Source organism: Sinohyriopsis cumingii, chromosome 16, assembly GCF_028554795.1.
Source record: "Sinohyriopsis cumingii isolate HCF-2022 chromosome 16, ASM2855479v2, whole genome shotgun sequence".
Taxonomy (NCBI): Eukaryota; Metazoa; Mollusca; class Bivalvia; order Unionida; family Unionidae; genus Sinohyriopsis; species Sinohyriopsis cumingii.
The window spans coordinates 5,855,541-5,874,164 of NC_142976.1; the positions used below are offsets into that span (position 1 = coordinate 5,855,541).

At 35.7% G+C, this 18,624-nt stretch overlaps 1 protein-coding gene across 1 annotated transcript; it reads left to right on the forward strand.

The window, feature by feature from the left end:
* The first annotated feature begins 3,841 nt into the window (after positions 1-3,841).
* On the forward strand, positions 3,842-7,988 carry LOC149779868 (protein FAM78B-like). The gene is made up of 3 exons (XM_089936284.1): positions 3,842-4,162; positions 6,175-6,288; positions 7,186-7,988. Exons 1-3 carry the CDS (start codon positions 3,960-3,962, stop codon positions 7,772-7,774), a joined length of 906 nt encoding a protein of 301 aa, XP_089792410.1. The 5' UTR covers positions 3,842-3,959; the 3' UTR covers positions 7,775-7,988.
* Positions 7,989-18,624: the final 10,636 nt, after the last annotated feature.

Here is an 18,624-nt window from a genome sequence, read left to right on the forward strand (position 1 = left end):
TGATGATGCCTCAGTCCTAGATATCACTATAAACTGCCACACAACTAAAAAATTGTTAAATCTACGTTAAAAATCCAAATCACACACACACACGCGTTCTCTTTTTATCCTTTAGGCGTATGGAAATTGATGTCAGTGCACGAGGTTTGAATTTAAGAAAGCTGCCCTTTAGGCACGTAAAAAATTGTGAAAATACATAGGGTTAGAAATTAAGGAATCTGTTTGTAATACATGTTTTTAACTTCATGTCATACTAAGCCCAATTTCTACACGTTTTAATACGTGTTCACCGAGTACACGTTTCTTGATTCCAGCTCTCCTCATGGGATGAGTGTGTCTCCTAAAGCCAATCCAGGACAATAGGATTTTCTTATAATATTTCTTCATGTATGTCTGACGTTTCGTTGCACATAACGAGTTAAATCATAACGAGTTCAACTGTATAAATGTCCGCGCGATCATATTGCAAAAGATATAATGCACCTCCAAAGTTAAGAGCTCCCAAAACGGAAAAGGGACACTAATCTGTGCATGAACTAGTTAGCGACATTATTTATAATTTAGTTAGTGTGCGCATATGAGTTGACCATAAACTCCACGAAATTTTTAAAAAATAATTTCATACACGCACAGTTGGACTATTACGTCAAAAAATAGATATCTGAGTTACGGGGGAGCTTACCAAACGTATGAGCGTTGTTAATCTTTATCGAGAATAAATTACATTGAATAAAATGTTGAAACGTAATGGGGTTTTTTGGTTGGTATTATAATCCATGATGGATCATTGGTGTATTTCTTCTTTTTGACAATAAATGTCCGCTTCTATCCCTAACCCAAACACACACAAACGCACACAGAGGATATTTATTTCCAAGTGCCGTAACTTTTTTTGAAATCCCGCTAAGGGTTACCACACAAATTTTGCAACCCAAACATTCCTTGCTTTTATCTACGTTAAGAAAAAAACAATCGGCATGCGATGAAAATAAACAAAAAGTTGGATAAAGATAGTACCAAAATTTATATTTACAATTATTTCAAATATCCTTTCGGATAGTATCAAAATTTATATGTACAATCACTTCAAATATCCTTTAGGATAGTACCAACATTTATGTTTACTAATTATTTGAACGATCCTTTCGGATAGTATCAAAATTTATTTTTGCTAATTATTTGAAAGATACTTTCGGATAGTACCAAAATTTATACTTACCAATTATTTCAAGGATCTTTTCAGGTAGTACCAAAATTTATTTTTACCAATTATTTGAAAGATCCTTTCGGATAGTACCATAATTTATACTTGCCAATTATTTCTAAGATCCTTTCGGATAGTACCAAAATTTATTTTTACCAATTATTTTGAAAGATCCTTCCGGATAGTACCAAAATTTATACTTGCCAATTATTTCTAAGATCCTTTCGGATAGTACCATAATTTATATTTACCAATTATTTCAAGATACTTTCCACAGTTTTCTTATCTGCTTACAATATCTTTAAATGTGACTTTCATCTCAGAAAGTAATAAAGAAGCATACGAGGATCGACGAAATGATTTAAAAAAGAAATAAACTATTTAAATAAAATCCGAAGAAGCTCAGAGTTGTTTCATCTTTTGTAACCCTTCAACAAGCAATGTGGCATGCTAGAATTAATGAAGTGTGTGGAATAACGTACAGAATGAATCAGGTATTGCCTCTTTGGTAAGTAGATATTTCATGAAGTTTATGAATATGTTTTTAAACATTACTTTGAATTTTAAATATAAATTAAGTTTCCTAAAATTCCATGTAATCATGTCTAAGACACTTTAACTATGTTGGTTGCATTTCACATCCACCATTATAAGTACACCACTTCCTACTTCTCTGTATGTAAGGGACGTAACAGAGCAGCTACATGCTTATAACTGATTCCTTTCACACAGCAAAATACTACAAATTTATCGAGCAAACTGCCATCACTTAATAGACTGACAGACCCAACGGTGTCGGTCCGTAGTATAAGCAACTACAGTGTAGGTGGATACAACTTTGGCAGATAAGTAAGTAGGTTGGTTGGTCGGTTGACTGGCTTAAATCATTGTATTTTGGTTGGTAGGTCGGTTGAGTGGTTTGCTAAATCGTAGATAGGTTGGTTGGTTTAACGCCATTTTTCAGCACACGATAGGCTATACATGGTGGCCAGTATTAATGGTGGAGGAAGAACCCGGGAAATCCCCGGAAAGAACCACCGACCCTCGAGAAGCTATTGGCAAGCTTTCTCACATACCCACATTGGCCGAATCCGAGACTCGAACCCACGCAGACAGAGGTGAGATGGCAGTGATCCGTAACGGAGAGCGCTTTAGACCACTCGGCCACTCGGGGCCCCGGTTCGCTGAATTGTAGGTGGGAAGGCAGACATGTTGCTTGAAATGTATTTAGTTACATAGATAGGTAGGTAGGTAAATTTCTTTGGGAAAGTGCTGAAGACACACACACACACACGCACGCACGCACGCACGATTGCACGCACGCACGCACACACACACACATACACACATACATACATTCATACACACATACGTACATGCATGTATGCACACAGTAATGTCATAATTTCCTTATGGGTTAATGAAGATTCAGTAAAAAAATATTTATATTTTAGTGTTGTAGAAGAATATAATGGTTTTTACACTAACAATACAAATAAAATTAGCAGCTCGCATGTTGCTGCATTGTCATTTGCTACATTTTGCTGCATTACGTCGCTATAATCCATATGACAAGCGATGCAAATTCAGCTGAGACCCAACGTGATCTGAACTTCCTGTCTGTATCTTCGTCTCCAGACCCTTCAGACATTACTATAACAGTGGTAAGTGTTTCTAAACATTTTTTGACTGAAAAAAAGCAACCAACTTAATTCTTATCTTAGATCTCCAATGCCGCCGAGTATCACAAAATTCACCATTATTCCAGTTAAACTAAATTTGGAATGAAAGAAATGATTTGTTAGAAAATATATCTGATAAAAACCATTCTTTGAAATAATCAAGATGTTAGGTCTAAACGATGTTAGACTATTCATTTTAGAATTAAAAGGTGCCACCCCCTGATTCCGTCAACGAAATCACTCGTAATTCCGATCTTTTCTGGAGTGCTCCAAAGTAGTGATGTGATCCATTCGACAAATTCCATTAGTGACCATTCTAATAACAGCGATATTCGCACATGGCGCACAAATTAGCTCTAGAGGGAATGTAGAGAGGTAGGCCCGCTTTATTTAAATCGATCTGAGAAGAAACGCGTGCATTAGATACAAATATGACTCGGGTAACTATTGATGATCAGCTTGGACGCTTGAATATACACTGAAGAGCGAACTTCCCTGTGCCAGCCTTCGACTGAAATCGGTTGACCCACGGATTTTGCCGATCAACACTGGATTAATTTGTACACAAGTGGAAAATGGCGGGATATCTCAGTTCGAGGGAGAACTTATATGGCTTATAATCAGATGAGACATCGATATTATTTGGTTTTAATGGAACCCAACGATGTTCAGGACTAATATCTTTCAAGGTTTAGTATTTTTCGGAAGAATTACCATAGGCCTATACGGCACTTTATACGTAACGGCAATATTGGGACTTTAAAGTTTAACAAATTTATTTAAAAAAGTCACAATACTAAATAAAACTTTAATTCAATGAAAAGTAAAATAAAAATGTTTAGACAATCGCAACATGTTTACTTCGGTTATGTTATGTTGCTATGCAGCTTGAATCACGTGACGTTAATAATTGACACGTCGTGGAGCTAGTTTTCGTAGTCAGGATCACGTCACATCAGTCTGTCGCAACGTCGCGAAACGTGAAGAGATCGCTTCTTAAATTTCTTCATTTTTTTCGACCCGTTTCATCTGGATTCTTGGTTTTTACAATCAATTCATTGAATGCCAACCTTATGGCTCTTCAAAACCAGGGAAGAAATGAAGAAGTGGAAGGAAAAGAACCAAACCCAGACCGTATAGCCATAGGTGTCACTCATTTAAGCGATGTCCACCAAAAACTGAGGATCCTTAATTTTAAAAGCATGATTGATAACCATCCAACTCATATCGATGAATGTTCCCCCACTGTCTTGAAATATAAGACACCCAACTTCAGGTAAAATGTATATTCTTTTATTACCAATGCTTTATTATGAATCTTAATAATCTTGTGTTTTGGTCGTTAACCATTTTCAGACGCTCCTCATATAATAATGCCAAACGCGTACGCTTTATATCCTTGACTTGCCTCTTTTTCAACATTTCATTACCTAAAATGTAATTTTCATCAGAGACTGTATAACGTCACCTTCTCAAGTGAATATTGTCCTTGTAGTTGTGATTATTTTAGGTAACAATTATGACAAGAATTTACTGGTCTATTCTGATAAAAACGGAATGATTATGCCGATTCTGGTCATGATTATTATTATTATTATTATTATTATTATTATTATTATTAAGTAGTAGTAGTAGCAGCGGCAGCATATGTTGCTGTTGCAGTTGTTCAAGAAGAAGAAGAGGAAATTCTTATATGCACGCAAAGAATCAACTATTCCAGGAAATCGCATTCAATACATCTAATTCCCACGCCTTCCTCATTTTATAATCTCAAGGCCCAGGCCCATGGACCCCAGACTATCCCATACGAGTGTTTGAACTGACATACCATATGTAGTGGAGAAAAAATGATGGCCCTAAATCATATTCGAAAGTTGCTATGCCTCTATCTGAATTCATGATATTCTTCAAATATATGAGATAGTCCCAAAGACAACTATTTCCCATTATTGTCCCATACCAAGTTCCACTTTGTATGACTTACTAGCGGGAAAATCACTGGTTTACCATTGGTTTACTATTCTGAACACAACTGAATAAACGCTTTTGGTCCTCCTTTTTAACACGCACATACTAACTTGACCTAAAACACATTAACGTAGTCTCAAACAATTACTGAGAATGAAAAACCGAGTAAAATGAATCTAAATTACGTGTAATCGTGTGTTTTGCTTAAGCCATCTATCTTTTAACGGTATTGGCATCCTGTATGAACAAATTACATTGAAAAGTGTTTAATCAACCAGTTGGTGTTTTACTGGATTTTAATAATTGTTTTTAAGATGTATCATAACAATTTTTTGAAGAATATGGAAATTATATTACAGTAGATGTGTCTTCCAACCACTTAATTCAAACACACTGTTTGACTCATCTATTTATCTTCTTTAGTGGCGGCACGAGGGTTCGAGACGCCAGAAGGCAATGTTCTTTAGCAAACCCCTTGCTTTGCTTCAGAGAACAGTTTTTAGGTCAGGTGCCAACCTCCCTCCTTACCCACCCTCGTATACATTTTGTGAATAATTGCCACATTTACACTAAGGAGAAGTCGAAATATTATAAACGTTGCAGCTGCCAAAAGGTAAATTTGGCCCCGACGATAACCGCTTTGTTTGGCAATCATGTGCAATTCCCCGTAGTCGCACTGCCACTGATCTTAGTCTCTGCTTGTCGTTCAAAGACAATGGGAATGATTTACTAGCATGAATAAGTAAATATTCAACCAAATTCATCCCGGAAATTTTTAATTACTCTCTCCCTATATGTATGTCTCTCTCTCTCTCTCTCTCTCTCTCTCTCTCTCTCTTTGAATAACTGATTTGGCAAGAGTGAAACCAGATTTTTGATGAGTTCTGGTTTTCAAAGGCAATCTGTTAAGCATAAGGTATAGTTTTCAGACGTCTGCGATACGACTTGAGGTGGTTTGTACATGCGAACAAATTCAAAATTTTTATACACCGATTGATGGCGGATAAAATTTGCACGCACACACACACACACACACACACACACAATTTGGGTGAGTAGCGATTACCTAGCAAAGTATAGGGATGATGCCTTGCTACAAAACTTGATTTTTTCTTGATTCCTTTGTTAATTTTTTTTAGTACTACTCTGCTAATACTATGTTTAATAATAACCAAAAGATGAAAAGAAGGAATGCAAATAATAATAATAATAATAATAATAATAATAATAATATTGCTATTAGTATTATAATTATTATTATTATTATTATTTAGAATGTATTAGTAGTAGTAGTAGTAGTATTAGTATTATTATTTATAGAGCCACAACCACAATCGAGATGGCACCGATCCAAGACCAGCAAGTTTGGAAGGTGGGTTGGATTCAGGCTTGCACAGATATGATGTTCCACAACACCTATGGCGACGAGGGATAGTGAGTACACATGCTTACTTAATTATCTGACACAACGAACATAAGTTTCTTTTATCAACCAACTTAGTTACTCATCCACCTATATTTACTTTCACAGCTTCAGTTACCTCCCCGCCGATCCACTTCACTTACCCACCAACAGAACAAACTATTACGAATAACATACAATTACACGATTATATCTACCCATGATTGTTTTAACGCCCAACTAATCTACCTACATACCTACCTACCTGCCTGCCTACCAACATAACAACCTAACTACCTACCTGACTGCTTGATTCACTGACCGATGAAACTTCATTTGTTGTTGTTGATGCTTGTTTTCGTGTTTACTCGTCTAGCAAATACTTTCATTCCTCGCTCTTAACGTATGGAAATTTAATTAAAGTGATGTGCGCTCACTTGGACCATGTATCACTCTTTTTCTTAACGTATTGATACACATCTGCTATAAATATTTGTAAAGAGGATTACCAGGGTATCAACAGAGGGATAGATAGTCATTTTGCTTAACAGTTACTATGATAGTTAGCCATTTTAGTAAGTAATTTAGCTAGTTTAACCGATTTGGTTAGGGATGTTTTGTTAATTTATTCAAGGTTCGGTTAAGGTTAGGCTGTTAGCTAATCATAAGAGTTAATTAGTGGGTTAGTTGGTCAGGCAGGCAGTAATTTACTTATTAAGAAAGCATCAACTTTTTGGGCCAAATAAGGAGTTTACGATACAATCGCCGAGGTGTAAGATATATGAGTGACAAAAATATAGCATCTACTTATATATATATATATATATATATATATATATATATATATATATATATATATATATATATATATATATATATATATATATATATATATATATATATATATATATTATCGTTTCAAATTACAGCACGAGCTGGGAATTCCCTGAGCTGACGTCGGGCAAGCAGGAGATGGTGAGTGATTGTGACGGCCACCACTATCCGTGGTACGGTTCACGTAATGAAACCGTGATTTTTGAAGGTCCTTGTAAAATGTACCAGACTGCAACTATCACCATGAACGACAATTTTCACCCCCATGTAACCTGGCGCAATCCTGCTAATCGCCACCAGACGGAGCCCAACCTCACCCACATAACACGTGATCAGAGCTTCTACGTTTGGTTGGTTGCTTGGAACATGACCGCGCAAAAGGCGTATATCCTGAAAACCATCCGCTGGAATATGAAGCTGGAGATTGATATTGACCCCAAAAAGCCTCTGGGTCAAAGAGCAAAACTAGTTAGTAATTCCGTGTTGAAGCAACCATTTGTTTTAGAAGAAAATGTACCCATCCCACGCTGCGCTTTAATGCCACCTAACGCCAACAGCGCACAGATGCTGGTATGGCGTCCCAGAAGAGGGAAACCTGTCTGTATTATTCCTCCAGTGTGGAAAAAAGATGTTCCGATAGAGAAACAGGTTCCGAAATACGACAGTAAATTGTGCAAACTATAGGTAGAAGCATGATTAAAATTTGCAGAGCTCTAAGCGAAACGTTATTTGACAGGCTTTTTTTTTTTTTGCTTCTTAAATTAGAGCAATATCTGTATTTTCACTTATATCGCCTAAATCAATGATGTTATGCGAATTGTGATACTAAATGATTTTCTTGAAAATGTTATCTTCTCTAATTCCTAAATTTTTCTGTTATAAATGTTACAAGTTTTCTTGTGAAATAAATGTTATATTACTCAATGATAAATGTTTGTGTTCGCTTCTTTAGAAAGACAACAACGTTCCACGAGAAGCATGCACGCACTCAGACTCTAACCCCTACTACTCTGTGTACACACTTTCTAAGCCCTCTTAATCAAACCCCACGATCTAACAATGGCTCTTCTTTATTCATTTGAATCTGAGTGCCAGGCCAACTATTCAGGCTTCTTTTTAATTCCATATGATAAACAGCACAAGCCTTGTTACTATCATTTGTTTCTATAATAGTCCGCCTGCGCCTTAGACCGTCACTGTAATGTAAAGTAGGTTCAGATGATTTATTTATCTGTTTGTTTCTTCATTTTTTTTATACATTTACCTTAGTGTTGATGTTGAAAATATAAATGAGTTTAACATCAATACGCTTAAAGAATCCATAACCATGTAACTTCTTCAAGTACTGCACACTATAATAAACAAAGGGCATGTGATATTGTCAACAACCAGTTTAGTTTCGTAAACAAGCTGCACACCGAAATCACAAGACACACTAGGTTGTCTTCTCTTAGTTGCCATATTATGTGGATTTGACTAGGTTCTCGTCATCATCTTTATTTCCTCCCGTACAAAATTACATTGCATGTTATCTAAGAATAAGAAATTAAATTGATTACAATAAAAAAACTTGCATTAAAAAGAAACAACATAAATATATAACCAGACAAAACAAACACATAATAGTGTATACAAATAATGAAAGTTCAAGGCATCATGTGGAGAAAGTAGACCGTAATGACAGTAACATATATGGATATAGTTCAATTAACACGACACATTTCCACTAGACTATAAAATAGACTACCAGACTCAAAATGCTTATATTATAAGAGTCATTAGATTTGACATGATTTGCGAATATTGCAAGTTGCAAAAGGTCTATTTATAAAACGTAGCTGCACACTGCGTGGCAAAGTATGCAGCATACTAGACAATAACTGGGGCGGGGGGGCGGGGGCATTTACACCTACTGGTAACCTTTGACATAGAAGATATTGTATTGACGGGAGAGCGTCTTTTGTCGGCTGTTATGACTTGATAGCCTTAATATAAGTAACATAGAAAAGCGAAAAACTACAAATCTAGTACAATAGAACGACTAACGTGATTACCAAGAATACAAAGTGAAATTTAAAAAGGAACTTACACTATTGCAAATTAAATCTCAAATGGTCTTTAAAGTTTTATCATAATTCCAAACGTGCCTGTACAGATTATCTAAGCAGCTAGATTTAAAACTCGCTGAAACAGAATGCTAGTCATCAGCAATATGCTTACAGACCGGTTAAAATCGTGTCAGCGAACGTATCATCAATACCACTATACATGTAGCTGGTAGTTTTATTTTATGAAACAAATCAAAATTATTTTCTGTATGAAAAAAAAATTATAGTGGAAGCGGAAATCATTAGATGAACCAGTAGACTGAGACAGCATTGTCACAAGATGAAGCCGGGTTGGGACTGGATTAGTGAAGACACCCAAAGCAACTGCGTTAATAAGATGTTTATTTATAAACGCAAATTAAATATTAACAAATCTGACACCATTATAAACAAGAAAAGATAAGGAAAATTGTAAAGTTCCTAACATGGAACTATCAACAACAAGTAACTCAACGAGAAAACTCAAACATGAATTTAAACGAATGGAATTTCAAACAAACGTTATTTAAGTCCTATGACCGATCAACAAAATAAAAGTATATGATCTACACCCCAATATAAACAAGGTCTTATTAAACACCAAGGGATATAGGGATATGTATAAATTTATGAATCTATCGCTCATATAACGATATTGAAATGGGAATGCGTGTAATTATGAATATATCAATCATATAACAATATTGAAATGGGAATGCATGTAAATTTGCTCAGATAGCAATAGTGAAAATAACATGGAACACATAATATATATATATATATATATATATATATATATATATATATATATATATATATATATATATATATATATATATATATATATATATATATATATATATATATATATATATAACTATCGTGGCGCCCGTTTGACGTCCAAGATGTATCTCCGGTTCCATTCGCTCTAGTCAATGGTCAGAGAAGCGCCCACGCATGGTCCGCCCCTCTCAGTCTGTTGAAGGATCCCTCGAGAACCCTAACATTTAACACAGACCCGATGGTCGCGAAGCCTTGGTCCCTCGCATCGAGAAAACCAGTACACTCTTCCGAACCAACGTCACCAGACAGCGTACACGTCACAAGAAACCACACAAGAGTTATGTGACTCCACATCAAACCATGTATAAGGCAGCTAAAATTATAACAACTAAACCGTATAGTACATACGACACGGTTACGTACTTCTGCAGTGATATATGTTGCGCATGCGCACATTTGAATTCGTTACCCATGACATTAATCGTTCAATTCATGCAGCGTAAAACTAAATTTATTGTGTCTGTTCAGTTACAAAAAATAGCTAACTCGGACCAGACTATAGTATTTCTAATATGGCGTTGTATAACCTAGGTGTTGACTCTGTAGAATTTAGAATAAATTCTAAAACATCTAAAGTATAAAACAATTCTGTCATAAACCGAATAGTAATAAAGAATACTTAAATTTCATTGCATCTACAGCTGGAGATTTGCTCCCGTAAAGAGTGTTAACACCTCTTAGTCCCATCCCAACATATATGGATGGTTAGGACATAGAAGTGGCACCCTGGGTTTTTCCAAATAGTGTTGTATGTTATGGGTTTACCTGTCCACCCACCAGTGTGTTATAAGTGTTTGTGTCATAAAATAATAAAATAGTAAAATGTTTTTTTAGCAGGGTTACTCTTTGTTTTGTTCTTCAAATGGTATTGGTTTAATTATCCCTTTGAGGTTTGGAGAAAATGTACTATCTTCCCTTTGTCTGGGCTGGCAGTGGGCCTGTTTTCCATTTTCTCACATGAACTTAGGAGAGCACGAGCTCCCTCTAAAGTTATATAAACTTTGAGGTAGTTTTCTTCCCTTTATTTGCTTATTTGTTTGCTATAATAGTGACTCCGCCAGAGTCAGTAAAGTCCAGTGTGTGTTGTTCGTAGTGTTGATGTTGTATATTGTCCCCATATTTGTGTATGGACGGCATTATCTAGATCAAATTCATCTCAGTTCTTGTTCCTTATTTAAAGCTTAACATATTTGAAAAGAGGCTTTGCCTTTAGATCCAAATGATAAAATAATAAAGTGTCTATACTGCATAGTTTTACTGTTTGTGAGTGCATGTTGCTTGTGTCTATTTTATGCCTTAGTATAATTTATTTTTTTACTATATGTATGAACGGATTGATATATTTTGTGCCATAGCACACGTCTGGTCTAATTTGGTTTTTCCATAAGGAAAGAGTATTTAATTTATATTTGCATTTGCTTAAAATTTATTTTATTTTGTATTAAGTGTTAGTTATATGAGTAGGTACCATGGCACCTCATGTACAAGGGCCACGAGTGGCCGAGTGGTCTAAAGTGCTCTGCGTTACCGATCACTGCCTTCTCACCTCTGTCTGCGTGGGTTCGAGTCTAGGATTCGGCTAATGTGGGTATATGAGAAAGCTTGCCAGTAGCTTCTCGTGGGTCGGTGGTTCTTCCCTGGTTTTTTCCGGGTTCTTCCTCCACCATTAATACTGGCCGCCATGCATGTGCTGAAAAATGGCGTTAAACCCAACAACAACAGCAACCTCATGTACAAAAACGGATTGAAATCCTCCATCACGTTCGCGTGATGGAAAACATCCCCTTTTGTAGTTAGATTTTCATTTTTGAAGCATCTTAACGCTTCTTTTCTGAAAAGGGATTGAAATGTTCAATCACGCAAACGTGATTGAAAACGTGTGTAATTTTGGGCTCAAGATTGTTTTGGAGTAGTTGTGTTGTAGTAAGGAAATGATTATGTGTTTTTTATTATCATACATTTTTGTACATAAAGGGCATTTTGGTATTTTTCTTATTATGTTTTTTCAAGGGCTTTTTCGCCTGTCCACCACGCATCGTAGAGGTAGGTGTAAAGATTAGATTTTTTCTTTAAATCCTTGATTTTTGACCATTTGCTCCAAATTTCAACCCAGTTCCAAATTTTTTTTTTTTTTTTTTTTTTTTTTTTTTTGTATTTCTACTTTGTTTTTTTGGCAATCTTAAATCTCGAATTATTTCATGTATTCCTTTTAATTGGTGTGGTTCCATATATGTTATTTTTGTATGTTTTTAGTGTTTCATTTATTCTATAGACAGTTGCTGGTGGTTTGATTAGTTCGTTGTTATTGTAAATATCTTTTCTGTATGGAATTAAGAAACCAAACCAGTAAATGTATAGGCCTAGTCTGGTTGGGTCGTTAGACTTTATTCTTTATATATAGTTGGTTCTGTTTCCTTCAATGGAATCCATTGTTCGTTTTTTTTTTTTATATTGTGAATTTCTTGTAGACATATAACGTCTTAGTTTCTTGCTAAGTTTATTCATTTGTCTGTTTTGTTTGGATTTAGACCGTTACCATTGCATGAGAATATTTGTATTCCTTCCTTATCCATGATATGGCGAGGTTTGATTGTTTTCTATTGTTTATATTAGTTTTGGTTTATAAATGTGTGACTATATGGTCATTTCATTATGTTACTTTCTTCTGTTGGTGGTGGTGGTGGTGGAGGTGGTGCTTTTTGCTGTGTTTTATTTGTTTTGTTTTGGTTGGTCTTTTTTGGGTCCCTCAGGCACTTTGTTTCCTGAGGCATGTTGGTAGAGTTTTGTAGTTTGGTGCTGTGTAGTTGTGATCGTTTGGTGGTGTAGTTGTTGCTTGTGTTGACGCTAGTGGTGTTCTTTCGGGTGCTGTTTGTTGTTCATAGATTGGGAGGATAAGTGCTGTTGGTTGTGTCATTTCCTTTAACAATTTTATTATTTTCTTTGTTCCTTGTATCATTGGAGTCTCTGTTGCTTCTGTTGGTGTAGGTGGTGTCTGAAGTGTCGTTTTTCTGCTTCTTTTGTGGGTTTCTTTTTGTATTCTTTTTGTTTAGGTGATTTTGTTTTTCGTTTGTTTCTTCTGTATATTGAGGTTGATGGTGTTGTTGGTGTATTTGGTGTTGTGTTAGTCTCCATGTCACTGTTTTCTGGTATTTGATTTTGTGGTGTGATAGTTGGTGTTTCGTCATTTTCTGCCTCAACCAACATTTCGTCTTCTTGTTCTGTATCTGATTCTTGTTGTTGTGTTGTGTTTGGTCTGTTCTGTTTGGTTGTTGCTGGGTTTGCACTTGCCACCTGTGCATAATTTGTGTTCTGTTGTGTTACTGAGTTGTCATCCGATTAATTTTCTAAGTTAATTTCTAGCTCATCTTGGTTCTCTTGTTTGGGGGGGGGGGGGTTGTAAGTGCAGCGCCATTTATCATAACCCTTTTTCCCACAGTTACCACAAGGGCGTACTATGTGGACCTAGTACACAATTAATTTTACTATATGTTATCTACATTGGTTTCTCAGTACTGACCTTTCCACTGTGTGACAATCAATACAAATCATATGCTAATCTAAAATACCTTCAAAGATGACTTCACTGTGAAGTTCTCGTCAAAGGTTGACCTGTTCTTTTTTTAGATGCTGAACTGTCAACACATCACCATGTAAACAGAACACAGATTTCACTTCCGGATCATCACCAAGGCCTTATTACTCACTGTGCACTGTCGCCGAAATACACACATACAACAACACCCTGAGCTCATATTATCAAGAATAAACAGTTACCTTTAAATCCCTACCAAAAATGCATAAATAAAACTCTTCTATCACCACCAAAATGAGAGAGGAAAAAATGTTCTAAAAATAGACTAGAACTACGTTCGTGGGTACTGAACTGGAAGTATTTATTGTGAACCGATTCCATGTGGCAATTGTAGAACCAGATTTGGGCCGGTGTAGTGTTAAATTTTGACCCTCGTTGAATTCTGACCCTCCGGGTCTGCTTTTAACGTTGAAAGTTGACCCAGGGTCAGTTCTTAACGTTGAATTTTGATTTTCACAGTCGTTGAAAACTGATCGCAGCATTGAATTTTGATCAGAATTCCGGGTCATTTTTTAACGGATATTGTTTTAAGTTATGCATACATGGGTTTATGAATCGTCAATAAGGAAATGCGTAGTATGTATAAAATCAACAAAAGCAATGTAACGCATTACATGTAGTAATGAAATTATGAATATAGTTATCTTCCATATTTGAAATGGATATAATGTAATTTTGTTTGTACTTCGCCTGCTGCGATCCATCAAACAATCAATGACCCTCTTCGAGCCTTAACCAAACAAAATCAACCATGGGAATGGAGTGAAAACCGATAAAGCGTCTGAAAAACTCAAACAGAATTTAATAAAATAACGCAATAATAGCGTAATTCGATCCTTATAAGGAAACGCAATTACTTGTACATGCAATTCCTGTCGGTCTAGGCACATTATTAACTAATAATGGAAAGATTATTGCCTACGCCTGTAGAGCACTTTCAGATGTAGACCAACATTTAAAGAAAGACATCAGAGTAGTATAGTGGGACGATAGGGCGATAATGGGAATTAGCATTACAAACCACCCTGGGACGATATGGCGACAAGATTTATAGTGACAATGGGAATTAGCATTACAAACCACCCTGGGAGGATATGGCAACAAGAGTTATAGCGACAGTGGGAATTACCATTACAAGGTCCGGTGGGACGATGTAGCGACAAGTACTTTGAAGTACAACCTGGGCCTGTATAGCGTCAAGGGAAAATTAACATAGGAATATATCATGGGCCTGACTAGTGTTAAGGGGAAACAATCATGGGAATATATCGTGGATTATAAACACTGATACCACATTTAAAAAATAATTTTTTTTTTATTGTTAGGCATGAAAGTCATTTGGTTCTTCTGCTTTTTCTTCTTCTACTTTCTCCATTTCTTTATCTATCTCCTAAATTTTCCCAATATTCCTTTCTTTTTGTGTTCAGACCCAGGAATCCAGTCTGGATGACCTATCGCTTTACATTTCTCCTATACATTCATCCACTTTTTGTTCATTCTCTCAAATGCTTCTTTTTTCTTTCTTTTCTCTTGTTCTTTCCTATCTTTTGCCCATGTGTCTTTAACGTTCTTGGCTTCTTCTTCCAAGACCCTTTTCATAATTTCTTCTGTTTTATGCACTTGGTCCCGTCCCCTTTTGACAAAAGCCCACTCTGGCAAATTGAAGATATCATTCAAAAACAATTTCAAGAGAGTGCTTCAGCGTTCCGACTCTTACATATTCAGGCGAGATGAAACCTCTCAACTTCTTTACCTCTTCTTCTATCATCCCTTCAATGTTCTCCCTGGCTATTTTCAGATTGTTTGCAAAGTCCAAGCTGCCTGGGGACTTCCATTCTCTTTCAAGTCTTTCCACTACATATTCCGGATCTATCATCCAATACCAACTCTTCTTCAACTGGTTAAACAAGTCAGATACTGCTACCATCTTCTTTTCGCTTATTCCGTAGAATGGCGCGAATGATGGGCCCTTTTTACATTTATATCTAAAGCACGGACTTGAAGTAAAACATCCCCTACTTTTGTCTTCTCATATTATCTACTATTCACCCAAAGGTAATGAGACAAAAAACTAACCACATTATATACTATCCACACACGCAGAGATGCCAAATCAAACCCCAAAATCCACCATCCACACACGTCAAGAAGCAGAAATAAACCCACCATTTACTATCCACACACGCAGAGATGCCAAAATCAAACCCCAAAATGTACCATCCACACACGGGAGAAGCTAACAACATAACCACAATCTACTATCCACAAACGCTGAGAAATAGAAACATGACCATAATATACTGTCCATACACGCTGAGAAACCAAATCAAACCCAAAATTTACCATTCACACACGTCAAGAAGAAGAAACAAACACACCATTTACTATCCACACACACAGAGATGCCAAATTAAACACAAAATCTACTATCCACACACACCGAGAAGCCAAATCAAAACCCAAACTATACTATCCACACACGGGGAGAAGCCAAATTAAACCCTAACTATACTATTCACACACATCAGGAAGTAAAAACAAAACCCAATTATACTATTAACACAAAAGGAAAGTTAAACAACCACACACTCTACTATCCACACAAACCTACGTGAGCGCTTACAAACCCCAATAATCTACTATCTACACACGGAGAAGCAGAAACATAACAATAATATACTATCGACACACGCTGCGAAGCCAAAACATAACCACAATCTACTATCCACACACGAGAAGAAGGCAAATCAAACCCAAAATTTACCATTCACACACGTGAAGAAGCAGAAACAAACCCACCATTTACTACCCACACACGCAGAGATGCCAAATCAAACCCCAAAATCTACCATCCACACACGAGAGAAGCTAAAAACATAACCACAATCTACTATCCACACACGGAAAAGCAGAAACATAGCCATAATATAATATCCATACACGTGAAGGTTAAAAAAAACATACTCTCTACTATCTACACAAACGTAATTCAGCGCTTACAAAACCCAATAATCTATCATCCACACAAACGTACGTGAGCGCTTACAAACACATAACCACACACACACACACACACCAGGAAAGGAGGGAGTGTTTATATAAACACTGCTCCACATTCTCACATTGGCAAATTGAATAGTGTTTCTTTTCTAGAGTTTTTGGTTAGCCCTGAAAAGGGCTGTTGTTTGGAACTCCACATACAGCTGTTAGTGATGGTCCAATAGACTATATATTTGGTTTTCGCTCCATATCACCCTTACATGTTGAGGGATTTTGAACAAATAACACATAATACTAGTTTAAATGTAGAAAAAACTTAAGAGATTTTGCTTGCTTTTTGGAAACTTGATTGCTCCCAACTATTAAATTGTGTTCGTCAGAATTTAAAAGATTAATGGAATGTTCGCTACCCAAGCACAATCTAATTTAATTCCAAGTGAAGGAAGCCATTTTTGGAAATCGTGCTAAATAGCGATATTTTACGGCCGCGGGTTTTACGTTTTTCTTGTAATAAAATTAAGAAATGTATTTTTATTATTTAAATATATATATTTTTTACATTTGGTCTAAACATAAACATTGTCAATTGATCTCTGCTTCTCTGTATTGTCGGCCGATAGTTACATGATAACCGTTATAAACATTGGTGTATTTATAGGGAGATCAGTTATACCCATGTATATTGATAACAGTTGAAATGATTCGCATTAAAATGCATACCATTGTAAGCTTTTTAAAATCTTGTCTATCAACAAAGGGTCATTGGTTCTATTCCCAATCGATATGATTTTTTAAAAAAATAATATATAATGCATAATACATGCCGATGCATATCTGAGATTTTTATTTGATGTAATATCATGACAAAACAGTTAGCATTATCGATTTTAAGAGTACCGGTGTGCAATTTTAAGATCGTATCAAAATGTCTTAAATGCACGTATATATAAACCGCAAGCGAAGGCGCGGTCACTTCAGAAACATACACGGCATATTAAGCCTAACAAGAGTTACATCGCCACGCCTTTTTTGTCGTATCGCTTGAATATTAATTTGTAATTTAAAATAAAGAATGTTTATGAAAATAAAATAATATGCATTTCCCAAAAATGATTTCAAAAATACATTATAAACTAGAAAACGTTAGAACAAAGTGCATATCAATGCTTCAAAATTCGATTTGAAATAAATTAATAAAAGAGTGCCCTCACTGGGATTCGAACGCTTATACGCTTATACACATACTAAACACACACACACACACACATATATATATGGTTTTCTTAAATAATACGCTGAACCGCAATTGATCCATCACAAACTTTAAACTGAACCTTAATTCTTATATATATATATATATATATATATATATATATATATATATATATATATATATATATATATATATATATATCCACCATTTTCATTTAATCAAATCCTAATTTTACCCGATTTACCTACAGTAACAAATAGACAAAGTCGTTCATTAGTATCTTTAAACCGACTGTAGATGGTTTATTCATTATTCACGGGTTGTTATTTACTGTTATAATTATCCTCAGGAACGTATCTAGTATATGATTGATGATTCGGCATGTTGAACGGCGAAGCCTCGAACTGCTAGAGGAGTGGGGTATGTGTGGGTACGGGGCAACATTGTTACAATCTAGAGGCTTTGAGATAGCATTTCGTGCATCTTGTTGAGACTTTCTGAACCTTGGTACTGTTTTAATACTGTAAAAATAAAAAGAAAACATCAAAATCTTATGAAAAGACTCAATAAAATCGAGTTTGCTACTATTTTGTTCGTGTTTTTGCTTCTAATGAATCCTCTTTTCCGTATGTATTATATTATATAAATATAGATTTCATATCGGTTTCGTGAGTGAAACTTAAACCATTGAAAAAAAATCGTCAAAATTCTGTGTAGGGAGCTGCCTTGTAGAGCAGCTACGCTCCTGATCATCGCTATTATACTGTTCAGTTGTTTACCTGCCCTGTTGAACCTTGCG